This window comes from Saimiri boliviensis, chromosome 5 (assembly GCF_048565385.1).
Source record: "Saimiri boliviensis isolate mSaiBol1 chromosome 5, mSaiBol1.pri, whole genome shotgun sequence".
NCBI classification, from domain to species: Eukaryota; Metazoa; Chordata; class Mammalia; order Primates; family Cebidae; genus Saimiri; species Saimiri boliviensis.
Genome location: NC_133453.1, coordinates 116,483,657 through 116,504,693, shown reverse-complemented (window position 1 = coordinate 116,504,693; position 21,037 = coordinate 116,483,657). Strand labels below are relative to the sequence as shown.

At 40.3% G+C, this 21,037-nt stretch overlaps 1 protein-coding gene across 7 annotated transcripts in view; it reads left to right on the top strand.

The window, feature by feature from the left end:
• Positions 1-21,037, top strand: part of CFAP221 (cilia and flagella associated protein 221) — a 110,152-nt gene that overhangs the window by 28,063 nt on the left and 61,052 nt on the right. For all 7 annotated transcript variants that reach the window (XM_074399856.1, XM_074399861.1, XM_074399860.1 and 4 more), the window contains one exon: positions 12,210-12,313. In XM_074399856.1, the coding sequence (XP_074255957.1) occupies positions 12,210-12,313 (104 nt within the window). The remainder of the gene's footprint in view (positions 1-12,209; positions 12,314-21,037) is intronic.

Here is a 21,037-nt window from a genome sequence, read left to right as displayed (position 1 = left end):
AGCTGTTTTAAAAACCTGTGCTTTTGAAATATGAATAGGGCACATATGATCTTACAGATGACAGATATCATGTCATCTCGTCACCTGTATCTTGTTCTGAATTCAGTTCCCGTCCCTTTCCCCAGAGAAATGCCTTAACTTCTTTTACCAAGTATGAAGAGGTGGCCTTATTTAACTCAGGACTTTCCCTGGTGTTTTCAGAATTCTTCCTTTTCTTAAACTGCTGGGCCAGAGGCGAAGGTGGAGGGGTGGGAGCGGCTTTACCAATAGGTGGGACTAAGTCAGATTGAAGAGGGAACTGAACTAAGGGCTCGGAAGTCAGAGGTCAGACTGGGAGAGAAACCATCAAGCTCCCTTGACTCTTTCATTCCACCAACTTTTTTTTAACCTTAAAGTTTTATTTGATAAATTTAACTTCATTTCTTTTTCTTCAACTTCTATTTTAGGTTCAGGGATACATGCACATATTTGTTACATGGGTAAACCCATTTCGCAGGGGTTTGTTGTACAGATCGTTTCATCACCTGGGCACTGTGCCTAGTACCTAATACCCAATAGTTATTTTTTCTGTTCCTCTCCCTCCTCTCACCCTCCAGACTCCAGTAGGCCCCACTGTGTGTTGCTGCCCTCTCTGTGTCCACATGTTCTCATCATTCAGCTCTCACTTGTAAGTGAGAACATGCAGTATTTGGTTTTCTGTTCCTGCATTAGTTTGGTATTTGATTCCCTTTACCTCTAATATTGATCTAAGCTTAATCTAAAATGAGGGTGGTGTTTAATTCTCTAAGTGTGAAAAATAATTAAGTGCCTGTTACTTGCACATTTCTTTATGTAAATTTGTGATTATCCTTATTTAACTATATCATTAAAAATTATGGGTCTACTGTTCTTCTGATCTGAGGCCCCACTCCCAGTGAGATTATGTCTTTGAAAATAAAATAAGCAACACATGAAAGTTCAAAAGAACATAAATTGTCTTAGGTAAAAGAGCATTCGTTGAAAGTTGAAATCTATTATTACCCTCAGTTCTTTATAGCTCTTCAAATTGTTGCCCGTTTCTTTAGGGATTGAGGTCTAATCAGACAGCTAATATTGTGCCTTATTTCCTTCTATTTTTATTGATCACATTCCTAATACAGCAAATTATATCTAAAGCTTAAAGGAAAACAACTGCCAGTTCCCTGATTTCCTTCCATCTCTCTATGTGTATACTGGTACTCGAGAGGAGGTTGCTAACATTTTATAAAAGGTCTTGGCATTTGCCTCAGCTCTGGCTGCCATAGCAGATTCCCATAGACTGGGAGACTTAAAGAACAGACTTTTCTCACAGTTCTAGGCTGGAAAGTGTGAGATCAGGGGCTAGCATGGCTGAGCTCTGGTGAGAGTCCTCTTCCAGCTTTCCTCACATGGGGTGGTAGGGAGGGGCTCCAGTCCCTTCCTCTTCCTAAAAGGACACAGATCCCACTGGGGGTGCCAACCTCATGACCTCATCTAAACCTAATCACCTTCCTAAGTCTCCACCTCCATCATGGGAATTGGGGCTTTGACATATGAATTTTGAGGGGACTCAAATAGTCTATAGTGGGATGTTATAGTCCTTTCTTGATGGTTGCTTATTAGAAGAAATGTCCTCTGAAAAGCTTAACAAACAAGGCACAGAGGGATCAGTTTCAAAGAGAGCGGCAGTAGGGAAGGGGACTGCAATGCAGACAATGCAATGCCAGGAGCTGTTCTGTAGTATTGCAGACCTGTGAGAGGGGCTGTAGTATAGCAGGTAAGAGCTCAGGTTCTAGAGACCTGGCTTGAAACTCCGCTTCACCATTTATTAACCATGTGACCTCGGACCTCTCTATAGATTAGTTTATGTATCCATAAAATGAGGACAAGGATAGTACTTACCTCATAGGGTTGTTAAGAGAGTAAGATGAGATATAAGCACAATAGCTGGTACATATTAAGAGATAGTACAAAAAACAAAGACTTCAACAGATGCTGGAAAGGATGTGGAGGAAAAGGAACACTTTTACACTGTTGGTGGGAGTGTAAATTCGTTCAACCATTATGGAAGACAGTGTGGCAATTCCTCAAGGATTTAGAAATAGGAATTCCATTTGACCCAATCTCATTACTGGGAATATACCCAAAGAATTACAAATCATTCTATAATAAAGACACATCACACATATGTTTGTTGCGGCACTGTTTACAATAGCAAAGACCTGGACCCGACCTAAGTGCTCATCAGTGATAGACTGGACAAAGAAAATGTGGCACACCTACACCATGGAATACTATGCAGCCATAAAAAAACGAATTTGTGTCCTTTGTAGAGACATGGATGAATCTAGAAACCATAATTCTCAGCAAACTGACACAAGAACAGAAAATCAAACACCACATGTTTTCACTCATAGGTGGGTGATGAACAATGAGAATACTTGGGCACACAGAAGGAAACAACACTCATTGGGATAGGTGGAGGGGAGAGGAAGGGAGGGACAGTGGGGGACAGGGAGGTTGGGGAGGGATAACACCAGGAGAAATGCCTGATGTAAGTGACAGGTTAGGGATGGAGACAGCAAACCACCATGTCATGTATGTACCTATGCAACAATCCTGCAGGATGCAGGATGTACACATGTACCCCAGATCCTAAAGTACAATAAAAAAAAATTGCCGAATTAAGATTGCATCCAGAAATGGGGTAATCATTTGCTGAAGAAGAAATGAAGCAGGAAAGAGAAAATGTTCTTTGGTTTCCTTTTTCTGTATAAAAACCACCCTGAAAGTAGTAGCTTAACATATTATAACAAGGGTTATTTATTTTGTTCATGGATCTATAACTTGGGTGTGGCCTGATGGGGAATGCTCCTCTCTGCTCCATGCACAATCAGCTAGGGCTGCTCAACTGGGAGCTGAAAGACCCATTTCCAAGATGCTCCTCTCACATACTAGCTATTGTACAGAATCTCAGATGGCCTAAGGGCTGGGAGTCTGGTTCTGTCCTCGTAGGTCTCTCCACATGCTGCTTGGGCTTCCTTACAACATGGTGTGAAGGCTCTAGAGTGAGCATTCCAAGAGAAATGGAAGATAACAGTTGCTTAGGCCTTGGCCTTAATAACAAGTACAGCATCATTTCCACTGTATTCTATTAGTTAAGTAGTCCTAGAGCCCAGAATCAAGGAAGGACACATAGACCCCACCTCTAAATGGAAAGAATGTCAAAGAGTTTGTAGACTTATTTGAAACCTGCCACAACATGTTATCCCAAAGCTTGCCCAGGCTCTGTATTATTTCGTGAGTCTTCTGTACCTTCAGAGGGGAAAGAATGGCACACAGATATATCATTGTTGTCCACATCCTTTGATCTGTGAATGATTCTCTTATCAATGAGCAGTTAACAATGGAAAAGTCCTGCTAAATGGATTTAACCCTAAAATGAGATCATTGAGCCTATTAACTCCAGGCTTCACTTGGTATTGATACCACCACCTGTTGTCGTCTATGTTGTAGTTTACCTTATCCATACATCTCTATGGGAAGGCTTTCTTTTATCTTGATATTTCCCTCAAATTTCATACAAGTATAGTAACTAATGATTAATTTATTGTGCCTTCTGAATCTAGTCATCATGGAAAAGTTATCATTTGTCAAGCTTGTTGTCAGTTAACCTCTTTTTCCAGAAAAGAAGCCAAATCCTGTTAAAGTGGCCTGTTCACTCTCCTCTCTAGATATCTGAATTTTTGACTTAGAGAGTATATTTGATTTTGTGTTATCTAAAGTAAGTTCAAGGTCATTTGTTCTAGAGAAAGGACAAGCAATAAATTTGAATTTCTATTAAGTCATTTTATATATGTAGTTTCTATAAGGCAAACTTGTACTCTCTTCTAATAGACATACAATTTCTACATGACTGTAATATAAAATCTACTATTTAAAAGGTTTGGGTTCAATTTTATTCAAATAGGGAATAATTATTTTAAAGTACTTAATATGTTTTTATGTATAGCCTTAGCATAATCGATAAAATGTGTAAATAATAAGGTAACAGGGATAAAAGTTGTGGTTACTTCCAGAAGCACTAACATCTGCTTGCCTTAATATTTTAATTGTCTACTTCCTTTAAGTTACAGAAGAACTCTAATTCAATATCCTATTTGGTTCTGAGAAATAACAGGCATGAGATATAGAATTTAGTTTAAAATGTTAAATTCCACCCAGATTCTAATAGGATTCTGTCTCTTTAAATATCAAAAACTTCTAAATAAACTTCATATTAGATAAAATTCCTTTTGACTCAAATTCATCTGGACTGTCTTTGATTTATGATTATGGAGACTATACAAACTAATTTGACATCCATAATATGCATAACATTAGTGAAAGCAAAAGTTCAGCAATTCTACTGAAAATTGTACTACTTGCACTGCTATATCTGCTTCTGAATTATGGTACTTGGAATTTTATGCCCTTAAGGGATTGTTTATTTTTCCAGACTGGTTAATGCATCAGGAACTTGGCTTCAAATAATTATTAAACAAACACCCTGGCACCTTTTCCATGGGACTTAACAGAGCTGTGAAATTAATTGAAAATTGAGTATAGATAACAAATGGGAAATGCCCCAGGAGTTTTTGTTTGTTTCAATTCAGGAAAATGCAAACATACAGCTTTTAGCAGAGGAGCCCTGAGCATCAAACTTTGCCTTGCTGGGACAGCTTTGAGCATACCCCTGGGTTACTGACCTAGGGCAACACAGCCTGTGTGGCTGTGTGAGTCACTGGCCTCATCTTCAAAGACCATATTTGGGCAGTTTAATACTTCACATTGCACATTACCCAAGGCCTACCTAGGTTCTGAGGGGCATAAATACCTCACATGCATGTGTAATTGTAATGTTAGTTTTATCTACCCAGCGCTGGTAGAGTAGCTGACACTCTGTGGGGTCTGAGCATCTATTAGGATGAATTGCCTTACCTTCATATATTCTGTTTTTCAGAATTAGGCAACATCTCAGAGAGTGAAGATTGACTGCATACCTCTAACAGAGCCTGATTTAAGACAGAATTTGTGAGTTTGGTAGAAAATCCTATGAAGTATTCATTTTACCTTTGACTGAAGACCATACTCTGTATGGTGACCCTTATTCAGAATTTATAGCAGAAACCTAGGGCCCCTGAACATGAGTATATTAAGTCTATATAGGCCTATACCCTATTGGGGATCTCATGTGCTCACAGTACAGCTACACTCCTCTCAAAGAGATGCCATAGCTAAGGAACAATGTTTTAAAAACAAATACCAGTGCATATTAATTAGAAACAGGGTACTGCCTGATATTAGGAGCTCTGCATTCAGAGTGTGGAGCTCTGGTCAAGATGAAGCAGCATGCTCACACTTCAATGAACATCTTTTGTGTGAAATACCAATTAGTGACAAACAAAATATAAAAAGAGACCTCCAAAAAGACAACCTCAGGCTCAGAAACAAGATGGACAACTCCACAGAGCAGGAACAGCATAGAAATGCTGAGTGGGAGGTAGGGTGCAGCCACAGGCTTGCAGGCTCCAGGTTTTGAAGCAGTCAGGCAGTGTTGGAGACCCCTCCATGGGGTAAAGGAGACCGCAAGTGTCTCACTGATTCAGGGGATCCGCACCTGACCTAATGAAGAGGTGAGCTGCCCCACCTTTGCACTACCCATGAAAGGAAGTTGGAAACCCTCTGCTGACCTGCTGCCTGGGCCTGGGGTTTTGTCCCTGGTTGTGGACAGAGAAAAGTGTAGAGGGCAGTACAAATCAGCTTGTGGTGCAGAGGTGAGCCATGTTACCTGCTGGCCCAGTGACTGAGTTCATTGTAGCACTAAAATAGCTAGCTGGCAGGAGCCCCAACATGCAATTATAAAATTCAATATAGATTAAATCCTTTTATTCAAAATGAGCCTGCAAATCCAAATTCCAAAGCACATGAATAAATCTTGTGCCAAGAAAGACAGCCAAAACTCAACAATCAGAATATAATTGAATGAAATGAATTTTTAGAAACAGCTTAATAAAACTTTAAAATAGATGCACTTTGGATTCTCAATGAGATGACTGAGGGAAACTTCCATTTTAAAATATCAAGGAATTATGAAACAAAAATAGGTGGAAATCTTTAAAAGGATCAAATAAAAAGAACCAATTAGAAATCTTAGAAATTCAATAAAGACACCAAAAACTTAAATCTCAATAGATTGAATAAATTCTGCGCTGAACATAAGAAAAGACTGATTGGAAGATAATAATATAGGAATTCACCCAGCATAGAGTATATAGAGGTTACATTTTACATGAAGGGAAATTAGGCAGTATGGAAGCTAGACTGAGAAGCTCCAAGATATATGTGTCTCATAAATTAGAGTTCTGTCAAGACAGGTGGAGGAAATGGTACAGAAAAATATCAAGTTTTTCAGAATTAAAGATAATTATGAAGATTTGATAAGTGCATTCAAATATTAATATTTAGCAGGATAAAGATAAATTTCTACCTAAACACATAAGAGTCAAGCTGCAGAGTGTCATGAATAAAGAGAAAACTTGCTCGTAATCCAAGCACTCTGGGAGGCCAACGCAGAATCACTCGAACCCAGGAGTTTGAGAGCAGCCTGGGCAATAAAGTGAGATCCCATCTTTATAGTAAATAAATAAATAAGAAAAAAAAAGAGAAGGAAACCTTAAAAAGCTGCCAGAGAGAAAAGAGTGATAATCTACAAAAAAAAAAAAAAATGACAACAGTTCTTCATCAGCAACAAACAATTGAGGAAAGATGTGGAGTAAATATTTTCAAAATGCCAAGGGAAAATAAACAGTCAACCTAAAATTTTTCCCAAGGAGGAAAATAAACAATAAGTTTATATACATAAGAATTTTCCACACAAAATCCTCACTCAAAAAAAAAAAAAATTAAAGCAGCAAGAAGAAAAACATATTCAGAACATAGCCATGGGAATTGAAGGAGAATGGCAAACACCAAAATTAATTATATAGGTTGGTAAATTTAATTAATGAGTAACCATTTTTAAAAATCAGTATTTTTTGTTGTTTAACCTAAAACTGCAACTCAGCATATACAATATGGAGGGATAAGAAAGAGTTTTTGATAGGCAGGTAGGGCTGACCACACTGTATTTGGAAGGATAGAAATATGAGATACATTTAGACATTGTTGGAAATTTTCATAAGTAAGACATATCGTTTTGGGATTTGGGGGTTTTTTTGTTTGTTTGTTTTGAGACAAGGCTGTGCTCCAGAGTGCAGGCTGGAGTGCAGTGGTGCAATTTCGGCTCGCTGGAACCTCCACGTCCTGGGCTCCAGCCATCCACCCATCTCAGCCTCCTGAGCAACTGGGACTACAGGCACATGCAACTGTGCCCAGCTAATTTTTGAATTTTTTTTAGAGATGGGGTCTTGCTACATTGGCCAGGCTGGTCTTGAACTCCTGAGCTCAAGTGGTCCACCAGCCTCAGCCTCCCAAAGTTCTGGGATTACAGGCATGAGCCACAGCACCCAGCTGTCAATAAGACATATCTTTCAAAAATTTACAGTAATAATTAAAATTATAGAAATGCAATCTAGAGCTGCCAAGTCATAGGAGGAAAAAAAGTAGAAACAAAAAAGCAGTCAGTCCAGGAAGAGGCAAAAGAACAAAAATGAACCAAAGATGTTTTTTAGAAAACACGATTTTTGTGTTAGAAAACGCAAAACAAGGTGATAGAAATATGTTCAAATATATCTATGATTAATTATAACAAATGAAAACAGAGTAAACTCACCTATTAAAAGGAAAACATCCCATCTGCTAAATAATTTTTAATCCAGCTATATGCTGCTTTCTGGAGACACATCTAAAATAAAACTTTTCAGGAAGTTTGAAAATGAAAGAATGGAAGAGGTACATATACCAACCAAACTTTAAGAAAAAGAAAACTCATTCATGATTCAATGAAATAAAAGCTTAGAAGCAGAAAAGAATTCCCTTGACCTTATAAGGCATATCACAAACTTTCTAGAAACATCATTCTTAGTAGTAAAAATTAACATAGTTCCAATAAAGTCAAAATAACAAAAGAATGCCCTCTTCACTTCCATTCAGTATTATACTAGAAGTCATCAGTACAATGATCAGAAAAATATATGAGAGTTATAAGAGTTGGAAAAGTAAGAAAGTCTCTCTTTTTTTTTTTTTTTTCAGATTATATAACTTACACTGGGATTATAGGTGCAAGCCACCATGCCTGGGCTAGACTGTGTGATTTTCTACATAGAAAATCTAAGGAAATCTACAGATAAACTTTTACAACCCATAAAAGACTTTAGCAGGGTTTTGGAACAAAATCCAAAAGTAGCATTGCAATACACTAGTAATAATGAATTATAAAAGAAAAACATTCTATTCATTATGACAGAAGCTATATTCATTATGACACAGAAGCTATTAGATACCTGGTGCTATGTTCTGAATGTTTGTTTCCCCCTCAAAATATATGTGTTTAAATATAACCCCCAAGGTGATATATTAGGAGATGGGGCCTTTGGAAGGTGATTAGGCCATGAGGGCAAAGCCCTCATGAACAGGATTAGTGTCCTTATAAAAGGGCTCCATGGCCCCTTCCACTATATGAAGACATAGGGAAAAGATGGTCATCTGTGAACCACGAAGAGGGCCTGCAGCAGAAACCGAATCTGACAACACCTTGATCTTGGACTTTCCAACCTCCAGAACTGTGAGGAATAAATTTCTGTTGTTCAGAAGCCACCCAGTTTATGGTATTCTAACAACCCAAACATACCAAAACACAGGAAAATACTTAACCAAAATGTGTAAGCTCACTATGGAGACACTTACAAAACTTGATTGAGGACATAAAATTAAACCTTGGCCAGGTACAGTGGCTCACGCCTGTAATCCCAGCACTTTGGGAGGCCAGGGTGGGCAAATCACAGGAGATAGAGACCATCCTGGCTAACACAGTGAAACCCCGTCTCTACTAAAAATACGAAAAAATTAGCTGGGCATGGTGGCACACACCTGTAGTCCCAGCTACTCGGGAGGCTGAGGCAGGAGAATTGCTTGAACCTGGGAGGTGGAGGTTGCAGTGAGCCAAGATTGAGCCACTGCACTCCAGCCTGGGCAATAGAGCGAGACTTCATCTAAAAAAAAAAAAAATTAAACCTTAATAAATTAGAGATATGCTGTGTTCATAGTTAGAACAGATTTCAATTTTCTCCAAAAAAAGATTGATAAAACTGACTACCTTAAAATTAAAATTTTATGTTCAACACAAAACACCATAAATAAATCAAAAAGTAAACTATGGCTTGGGAAAGATACTTGCAATACATATAATTAACAAAATTAATATTAGAATTTACAAATGAGGCCAGGCATGGTGGCTCACGCATATAATCCCAGCACTTTGGGAGGCCAAGGCAAGAGGATCACTTGAGCCCAGGAGTTCGAGACAAGCCTGGGCAACATAGTAGAACCTCATCGCTACAAAAAATTTAAAAATTAGCTAGGCATGGTGGTGCACACGTGTGGTCCCAGCTACTCAGGAGACTGAGATGGGAGGATCTTGAACCCGGAACATCAAGGATGTAGTAAGCTATGATCATGCCACTGCACTCCAGACTGGGTGACAAAGTGAGACTCTGTCTCAAAAAAAAAAAGAATTTGCAAATGAATAAGAGAACAAAACAACTGAATAGAGAAATGGGCAAAGGCTATGCACAGGCAATTCACAGGAGAAAGAACCCAAATGAATACATAGTAATAGAAGCTGAATCTCAAAAGAATGAGAATGATAGTGGAATGAGATTTCACCTCCATCAGGTTGACAGAAATTAAAATGCCTAAGAATCCTAAATGTTGGCAAGCAACAGAATCTCTCCTATTCTGCCAGTAGAAGCATAAATTCATAAAGAGCTTTGAAAAATATTTTAGTCCTATCTACTAACTTTAATATTTTTACTTTGCTACTAACCAGAAATCCCATTTGGGGTTATACCTAAAGTAATTCTACTGCAGGTGGACATGGAGTCATGTAGTAGGATCTTCGCTGCAACATTGCAATAGTGAAAAAATGCAAACAGCCCAAATGCCCATCCACAGGAGAGTGGGTGAACAAAGCGTGGTATAATTATATAATGGAATTCTCTTCACTAGTTAAAATGAATGAACAGGCCTTTACATATTTCCATGGACAAATCTCAAAAACATACTGTTGAGCAAAAATAGCACATTTCAGGGCAATATTGTTAAAAACAAACAATATACTACATATTTTATGCATACCACATATTTTATGCATACAAATATAAGTAGTAATATTACTAGAATGCATGAGAGTGGTAGAACAGTGAATACAGGGTAGGGGTCACATATAAAATTTGATTAAGGACATAAAATTAAACCTGAGTAAATTAGAGACATGCCATGTTCATAGCTTGGAAGAGATTTTAATTTTTTCCAAAGTAAAGATTGATAAAACTACCTTAAAGCAAGGAAGAAGAGGGAGAGAATTGGGGAAGGAGCTACAGGGAGCGTCAACTCTTTTGTAATGTTTTCTTTCTTTAAAAACATAATGCTGACATACTCAAAGCAAAAGATTTGTTAGAGCTCGGAAGTAGATAAAGGGATCTTTATGTTATTGTTCTTTACATTTTCCTTTATATTTGAAATATTTCACAGATTTTTTTTAAAGACAATGACTGTTAAATCCAAATGAAAATATTTGGGACATAACTTATAAAGCCACATCTGAGCTATATCATATCCCCAAAGTTGCTACTGAAAAAAGGGTTATTTCACTTCACACCAACAAATATTTGTTGAGTTTTGGTCTGTGTGATGCTCTGGGATATACTAAAACCCAAATGGACTTGGTCTCTGCATTCATAGGACTCTGAATCTCCAGGGAAGATAGACACTGGGCAGGTAGGGAAGCCTGTCCTTACTGGAGAAGTCCACAGACAGATGGGTTTAGATGGGTCCTGCCCAGAAGGTAGAGCTCATCAGCTGGCCTTGCAGCTCTGCTCAAACCAGATTGCAACTGTTCTCCTGGGAATATGAACTGGGAAATGAGAGGGGATGGGCAGTTGGCAGGGAGACCAGCAGCTAAAAGGATAAGAGGCAGGGCCAGCCTCGCAGCAGGAGGGCTGTGATGGGATGAGGGCTCGGAAGGTATGGGGTAGAGAAGAGATGTTCAGAGTCGAAGATGAAGCTGGCTGGTGGCTGAAGCAGAAGGGAAGGGTTGCAAAAAAAAAAAAAATCAGGAATGCAGGGAGTGGCTGGGTCACTTGAAAGGAGGCGCTTGACTTCCTACTGCTGCAAGGGGGCCCGATAACCTGCCCCAGCACTGCATAGGATGCCGAATTACCCTGGAGAGCTCTGCTTCCCTAGGCAGTCGACTCTGGCTGACTTGGGTTGCCCTGACAGGAGGAGGGGACATTATGGGAAGCATGGAGCACTCCAAGAAATGCCACCGCTGCCACAGCTCCTGTGGTGCTGTAAGTGACGAAGTTCGCCTTGTCTTGTGGTGCCAGACCATTTCTGAGTACTCAGACCTCCTCCACATTCTAATAGTTGCTGGACTTCTGATCAAATGAAGAGTACCTGCCCTCTTTCCATCAAGCACAGCCCAAAGTGTGGCTTCTTCCACACTGTCCCGTGCAGGCTCTATGAAAGGCCAGGGGTCCCCAGGCTTTCTATAAGCCCGTCTCTTTGGCCTTTTCTTGGTTTGGTGAGGCCAAGCTGTGTGGTACAAATTGCCTTTTCCCTATCACGCCAATTCTGGAAAATAGACCTAACAGTACTCAAGAGGTAGCAAGGACAGTGGTGTGAGGCGTATGGACACCCAGCACGATCAACTGTGCTACATCCCGGGTCTGCCACTAACTAACTACGTCACCTTATGTGGAACACATACCCTCCCTTGTGCCTCAGTTTCCTCCTCTGTAAGTGGGGATAATCACAGCACCACCTTGTAGGATTAAAATAGTTAATACATGGGAAATGCATGGGATTACTCCTGGCACACGGGAAGTGCTAGATCAGCACTGGCAGTCATCATTGTTGTTTATTACATAACTTGAGTCTCCATTCCTTGCTACCAAAAGAACTAGTTATAAAGAAAAATAATATTTTTGTTTTCTTTTTTGTTTGTTTTGCAGCAAAACTTATGTTATTCCTTTGCAGTGCAGCTGTCCTGTAGATTTTGAGTTCCATATCACTTTGATTCAGTCTCATCAAGCCTTTGCTATTGAGCCAACATCAGGTAAGGAGTGTCACGATTTCAAGTTTCCAATTTCTTCTGAGTTCTCAGATCAAAGAGAGGATTTGAAAAGTAGGTGTCAAGTTCTAAAAACAAGAATAAGCTGCGTTCGAATATTATGTTTTCAAACATGTAACAGTAATGAATTTTACACATATCTGACACGATATAAATTGGAACTGGACATTTCAGAATAAAAACACTTTGGGATAATTTGTATCATGTAGATAATTTTTAATAATGTTCAGGTAAGTTTCTTCCAAGATCAAAACTTGAAATCAGAAATCGATCCATTCCCATTCTAAGTTTGGCTCCTGGTACATCCTTGGTTTTATATCAACCTTACAATTCAATTTCAGATAAAATATGGGCTGTGCACAGTGGCTCATGCCTGAAATCCCAGCACTTTGGGAGGCTGAGGCAGGTGGATCACCTGAGATCAAGAGTTTGAGGCCAGCCTGGCCAACATGGTAAAACACCGTCTCTGCTAAAAACACAAAAATTAGCCAGCATGGTGGTGGCACCTGTAATCTTAGCTACTCGGGAACCTGACATGGGAGAATCACTTCAACCTGAGAGGCAGAGATTGCAGTAAGCCTGGATTGCACCACTGCACTCCAGTCTAGGCAACAGAGCATGACTCCATCTCAAAAAAAAAAAAAAAAAAAAAAAAAAAAGGAATCTTCTTTCCAAAGCTTTCAGAATCTTAGTGAAGGGTCTGATGAATTTGTCTCATTTGTGGTGTGGACAGAATGTCTTTGCATGCCCCAGAGGACATAGATCTCTAGGCTGCTAAGGACATTTGAAAGTGAGATTTTACACCTAAGGTAATCTCTGCTACCTAGTTCCTGTCTCTTGATATTTAGGTTTGGGATTTAAATATCTGTCCACAGTGGTCTACTGTGGACAAATATTTAAAATTGTTAAATTTAAACAGTTTAATAATTGCTAAAATTGTTTTAAGTCTGGGTATTCATTTGTTTACAGCTCTTTCAGTGCTGCAATTACATATTTTTTCCAACAAATGAGTGTTTAAAATAGAAACTGTGAATTAATTCTACATTATGAACTGTACATAGATTATTTTCTAGAGGACCAGGAGCCATTCTGAGATTTTTTTAAATATAAGGTAACCACTGTTTATATTGCAAAAAACAGGACTTGATTCTCTTTCCAGAGAAAAGAGGCTTATTATTTTCAGCTGTTTGGGCCTAAAAAAGAAAGGAAAGTAAATGATCACTAAAATTATACTAAACAAGATAATATTTCAGATGTTAAGTATAGCTGATATTCTCACAATAGGCCTTTCTGTGGGTCCCTGCCCCTCTGATGGTCCATAATTCTATTAAGTTCCATGGGTAGGAGGGACTACTACAATTTCTGAGCAGTCATGATGGGAGCTGCTCTAGACAGGTCAGCGTGCAGGTTTACAGGTATGACTGAGGTGGGTACTGACAGGAGGCCAGGAATTTGTGGTGTTGGAATGAACTCATGAAGGCCTTGACACCTTCAACTCAGCTGACATCAGTAGCCAGGAAAAGGAAGAAAAGCTCAACACGTTATGGCCTAGCCATACTTCTTTAAAAATTGTGAAATAAGACTCAGAATATTAATTTACCCAAAGGATTTTGAAACACAGCCTATTCAAAACAGGGTACTCTATAGATATGGAAATATAGCATTAAGCAGAATTGACTGACACCTACGTATGACACAGTTTAAAAAATCATGCAGGCCTCTCCTCCAGTGCTCAGATTATAAAATGCACAGCCACATAATTCAGACAAATGCATGATATGTGAGATACTTTGTTTGATTCATCAGATAAGATTTTGTGGTTGTTTTGGTATTTTATTAATTAATATTTTTAATTTGTCTTTTAAGTGAAATTAAATTGAATATACCAGTTTGTAGTTGAGAGAGGGGGGAGTCCTAGGGACATAAATTTGGGTGTCACTGGGTGTTGTACATTTGTACAGCCATTGGACTGGACATGAGGTCACCTTGGGAGTGAGTGTGGATAGAGAAGTGGACTGAGGATCACTCAGGCACTCAGAGGACAGCAAGGGGAAATGGATCCAGGAACAAAGAAAGACCAATGAAGAAAATCAGGAAAGTGCAGTGCAAGAGAAGAGAATGAAGGAAAGAGGGAAGGAAGCCTGGCCAGCCGGGGGTCTTGAACTTTGGGATCCCTATTTTGCTGTACAATGAATGACCATACAATGGTCCATCCAAAGAAAGATGTGCATTGTACGGATAGTGTTGCTGATGTTGCTTTTCAAACGGGTCTCATGGGCTCCACCCGTCAGCCTCCTTGGTAGCTATTTTATGAGTCTCAGGGCATGGCTGGTCCACCAGTCTCAGGAACATTCTTGGTTTGGCTTCCCACTTTGTTGATCTATCAGTACATCTTTAACTATTACACTTTTGAGGTTCCAGAATTCCACCTGCAGTGGAGAAAGCCTTGGCTGCATGGAGAGTGAGTGCAGCTCAGGCGGTCTTGTGCTCTCTGGTCTCCTGACTTGCCAGGCATCTGGCCTGACTCAGAGGCTGCACAGCTGACCAGTCATGGATGGCTTTTTGGCCACAAGGCATTATTGCCTCCATTTTGCAAACTGGGTTCAGATAGACTGAGATACTGGGCTAATTTTAGACAATGAGCATGTATATTTGTAGACACTGTTTCAAGCACGTGTTTGGGAACCAATTTCTAAAAGACGTCAGAACGTCTTTAGTCTGTTAGGTTATGAAGCCACATCTTCTCTAGGAACTAGAAGCATCATCTATGCACACCTTCCATGCATTTTGTGCTCAAGTTTGCCAAATGAAAAAAATTTGAAGCAAGCTATTAATAATTCTGTTTATAAGATATGCTCTCAGCTTTGACTCAACTGGCCATCCTTAAGATGCAGGTGTGTGCTGTAGCTGTCAGAAGCTGGACTCGCTGCTGGTGGTGCCAAGATATTCCTGAGATTAGGGAAAATGAATAAAGAATTTTGTGACCTTCCTGTACTGCTGACAAGAAATCATATGCAACCAAAACTTTAAGAACACTCTGTTGATAATTTTGAAAGAGCCAGCAATACACAACTTTGGCCAAGATATTTAATTTTTCTGGATCCGACTTTCAAGATGGCCGCCTAAGAACAGCTCAGGACTTCAGCTCCCAGTGAAAGTGCAGAGGGTGAGTGGAGGCCGCATTTCCAGACGAACTCTTATTGCCCACAGACCAGGAGATACCCAGGCAGAGGGGTCGCCAGCGTCGCAGTCCCAGCCGGTGCGGCTGTTTTGGCCCCCGCGGGGCTGATTCCGCCCGCGGCTGCTGTGACCACTCCCTGTTGCTGCTGTTCTCCGTAAAAAAGCCACTGGTCTGGGAGCCCTCTTAGCTGGCGAGCAGAGCCTTGAGACGGCAGAATAGCCCATTCATCTGAAATAGCGAGTCAGGCCAGGAGATTCCTAGGCAAAAAATCCGCCAGGAGCCGGCGCCGCGGTTCGAGCCAACTCCGTGAGTCGCAGCACGGGAGATCCCGGCGCCTTTTCAACAAGCGACCGGAACGCGGGGTCGTTCAACTTAAAAGAAAAGACTCTGAGTCAGGGAGCCAGGTGATCAGGCTCGGTTGGTCCCACCCCTCCACCCCCAACAACAACGAAAACAAAAACAGTAATTGGAAACCCTCTGGGTTGAGCCCTTCAAACCAAGCACAGCTGAACCCGGACAGTCCGGCTCCGTGGGGGAGGGGCTTCCGCCATTACTGAGACTCTCCACCACTACGGAGGCAGGCTGCCGTTGCCGAGGCAACCCGCCGTTGCCGAGGCAACCTGCCACAACAGAGAGAGTCCGCCATAACAGAGGCGGGGCCACCATTGCCCAGACAGTTCTAACTACGCCCATATAAAAAGGACTACAGGGAAGAGCTCAGGGCAGCTGAGCGGAGCCCACAGCAGCTCAGCAAAGCCCCTGCGGGCAGGCAGAGGCTAGGCTTGCTGCTAGCTGGGCGGGTCCGACCTGAAAAAAAAAAAAAATCAAAAAAGGCAGTAGTGCAACGGAAACTCATAAAGCTCCAACTCCCTGGGACAGAGACAGACAACAGGTGGATAAACCCACAAAAATGGGTAGAAACCAGCGTAAAAAGGATGAAAACTCCCGAAACCAGAACACCTCTCCTCCTAAAAGTGATCACAACTCCTCACCAGCAAGGGAACCAGACCGGATGGAGAAGGAGGGTGATGAAATGACAGAATCAGACTTCAGAAGATGGGTAGTAAGAAACTACAATGAGCTAAAAGAACATGTTCTAACCCATAGCAAAGAAAATAGGAACCTTGAAAAAAGATTGGACGAACTGCTGACGAGAATGGACAGCATAGAGAGGAGAATAAGTGAATTGATGGAGCTGAAAAACGCAACACGAGAACTTCGTGAAGCATGCACAAGCTTCAACAGCCGAATTGACCAAGCAGAAGAAAGGATATCAGAGGTCGAAGACCAACTCAATGAAATAAAAAGAGAAGGCAAGAACAGAGAAAAAAGCGCAAAAAGGAATGAACAAAATCTTCAAGAAATGTGGGACTATGTGAAAAGACCTAATCTACGTCTGATAGGTGTACCTGAATGTGATGAAGAGAATGAATCCAAGCTGGAAAATACTCTTCAGGATATTATCCAGGAAAACTTCCCCAACCTAGCAAGGCAGACCAATATTCAAATCCAGGAAATACAGAGAACACCACAGAGATATTCCTCAAGAAGAGCAACCCCAAGGCACATAATCGTCAGATTCACCAGGGTTGAAATGAAAGAGAAAATTCTAAGGGCAGCCAGAGAGAAAGGTCGGGTTACCCACAAAGGGAAGCCCATTAGACTCACAGCAGATCTCTCAGCAGAAACCCTACAAGCCAGAAGAGACTGGGGGCCAACATTCAACATCCTTAAAGAAAAGAACTTTCAACCCAGAATCTCCTATCCAGCCAAACTCAGCTTCATAAGTGAAGGAAAAATAAAATCCTTTGTGAACAAGCAAGCACTCAGGGATTTCATCACCATCAAACCTGCTCTACAAGAACTCCTGAAAGAGGCTCTACACATATAAAGGAACAACCAGTACCAGCCACTCCAAAAACACACCAAATGGTAAAAAAGCAGCAACACAATCAAGAATCTGCATCAACTAACCAACAAAACAGCCAGGTAGCATCAAAATGACAGCATCGAATTCACACATAACAATACTATCCCTAAATGTCAATGGACTAAATGCCCCAATCAAAAGACACAGACTGGCAAATTGGATAAAAAGCCAAAACCCATCAGTGTGCTGTATCCAGGAAACCCATCTTACATGCAAGGATACACAAAGGCTCAAAATAAAGGGATGGAGGAAGATCTACCAAGCAAATGGAGAGCAAAAAAAGGCAGGAGTTGCAATTCTCATCTCTGATAAAATAGACTTTAAAGCAACAAAGATCAAAAGAGACAAAGAAGGACATTACATAATGGTAAAAGGATCACTGCAACAAGAAGAGCTAACGATCCTAAATATATATGCACCCAATACAGGAGCACCCAGATACATAAGGCAAGTTCTTAATGACTTACAAAGAGACTTAGACTCCCACACAATAATAGTGGGAGACTTTAACACCCCATTGTCAATATTAGACAGATCAACCAGACAGAAAATCAACAAGGATATCCAGGACCTGAACACAGACCTGGAACGAGCAAACCTAATAGACATTTACAGAACTCTCCACCCCAAATCCACAGAATATACATTCTTCTCAGCACCACATCACACCTACTCTAAAATTGACCACATAATTGGCAATAAATCACTCCTCAGCAAATGCAAAAGAACAGAAATCATAACAAACAGTCTCTCAGACCACAGTGCAATCGAGTTAGAACTCAGAATGCAGAAACTAACTCAGAACCGCACAGCTTCATGGAAACTGAACAACTTGCTCTTGAATGTTGACTGGATAAACAATGAAATGAAGGCAGAAATAAAGATGTTCTTCGAAACCAATGAGAATGAAGACACAACATACCAGAATCTCTGGGACACATTTAAAGCAGTCTCTAGAGGAAAATATATAGCAATGAGTGCCCACATGAGAAGAAAGGAGAGATCTAAAATTGACACCCTATCATCAAAATTGAAAGAGCTAGAGGAGCAAGATCAAAAAAACTCAAAACCTAGCAGAAGACAGGAAATAACTAAGATCAGAGCAGAACTGAAGGAAATAGAGACACAAAAAACTCTTCAAAAAATCAATAAATCCAGGAGCTGGTTTTTTGAAAAGATCAACAAAATAGACAGACCACTAGCCAGATTAATAAAAAAGAAAAGAGAGAATAACCAAATTGATGCAATAAAAAACGATAAAGGGGATATCACCACAGATTCCACAGAAATCCAAACCATCATCAGAGATTATTACAAACAACTCTATGCACATAAACTAGTAAACCTGGAAGAAATGGATAAATTCCTGGACACCTGCAACCTCCCAAGCCTAAACCTGGAAGAAGCCGAAACCCTGAATAGACCAATAACATGGTCTGAAGTCGAGGCAGCAATAAAGAGCCTACCACCCAAAAAAAGCCCAGGTCCAGATGGGTTCACAGCTGAATTCTACCAGACATACAAGGAGGAGCTGATACCATTCCTTCTGAAACTATTCCAGACAATCCAAAAAGAGGGAATCCTTCCCAAATCATTTTACGAGACAAACATCATCCTGATACCAAAACCCGGCAGAGACTCAACAAGAAAAGAAAATTTCAGGCCAATATCCATGATGAACATAGATGCAAAAATCTTCAATAAAATACTGGCAAACCGATTGCAACAGCATATCAAAAAGCTCATCCACCATGATCAAGTAGGATTCATCCCGGGGATGCAAGGCTGGTTCAACATACGCAAGTCCATAAACGTAATTCACCACATAAACAGAACCAAAGACAAAAACCACATGATTATCTCGATTGATGCAGAGAAGGCTTTTGACAAAATTCAACAACCCTTTATGCTAAAAACCCTCAATAAACTAGGTATTGACGGAACGTATCTCAAAACAATAAAAGCTATTTACGACAAACCAACAGCCAATATCATACTGAATGGGCAAAAACTGGAAGCATTCCCTTTGAAATCTGGCACTAGACAAGGATGCCCTCTCTCACCACTCCTATTCAATATAGTACTGGAAGTTCTAGCCAGAGCAATCAGGCAAGAAAAAGAAATAAAGGGTATCCAAATTGGAAAGGAGGAAATCAAATTGTCTCTATTTGCAGATGACATGATTGTATATCTGGAAGACCCCATCATCTCAGCCCAAAATCTCCTGAAACTGATAAACAACTTCAGCAAAGTCTCAGGATACAAAATCAATGTGCAAAAATCACAAGCATTCCTATACACCAGTAATAGACTTCAAGAGAGCCAAATCAAGAACGAACTGCCATTCACAATTGCTACAAAGAGAATAAAGTACCTAGGAATACAACTAACAAGGAACGTAAAGGACCTCTTCAAGGAGAACTACAAGCCATTGCTCAACGAAATAAGAGAGGATACAAACAGATGGAGAAACATTCCATGTTCATGGTTAGGAAGAATCAACATCGTGAAAATGGCCATACTGCCCAAAGTAATTTACAGATTCAACGCTATTCCCATCAAGCTACCAATGACCTTCTTCACAGAACTGGAAAAAAACACCTTAAACTTCATATGGAACCAAAAGAGAGCCCGCATAGCCAAGTCAATTCTAAGCAAAAAGAACAAAGCGGGAGGCATCACACTACCGGACTTCAAACTATACTACAAGGCTACAGTAATCAAAACAGCATGGTACTGGTACCAAAACAGAGATATAGACCAATGGAACAGAACAGAGGCCTCACAGGAAATACAACACACCCACAACCATCTGATCTTCGACAAACCTGACAAAAACAAGCAATGGGGAAAGGACTCCCTGTTTAATAAATGGTGTTGGGAAAACTGGCTAGCCATGTGCAGAAAGCAGAAACAGGACCCCTTCCTGACACCTTACACCAAAATTAACTCCAGATGGATTAAAGACTTAAACATCAGACCTAATACCATAAAAACCTTAGAAGAAAATCTAGGCAAAACCATTCAGGACATAGGTGTAGGCAAGGACTTCATGACCAAAACGCCAAAAGCAATGGCAACAAAAGCCAAAATAGACAAATGGGACCTAATCAAACTCCACAGCTTCTGCACGGCAAAAGAAACAGTCAGTAGTGTGAATCGGCAACCAACAGAATGGGAAAAAATTTTTGCAGTCTACCCATCTGACAAGGGGCTGATATCCAGAATTTACAAAGAACTCAAGCAGATCTACAAGAAAAAAACAAACAAGCCCATTCAAAAATGGGCAAAGGATATGAACAGATACTTTACAAAAGAAGACATACAGGAGGCCAACAAACATATGAAAAAATGCTCATCATCACTGGTCATCAGAGAAATGCAAATCAAAACCACATTGAGATACCATCTCACACCAGTTAGAATGGCGATCATTAAAAAATCGGGAAACAACAGATGCTGGAGAGGATGTGGAGAAATAGGAACACTTTTACACTGTTGGTGGGAATGTAAATTAATTCAACCATTGTGGAAGACAGTGTGGCGATTCCTCAAGGACCTAAAAATAGAAATCCCATTTGACCCAGCAATCCCATTA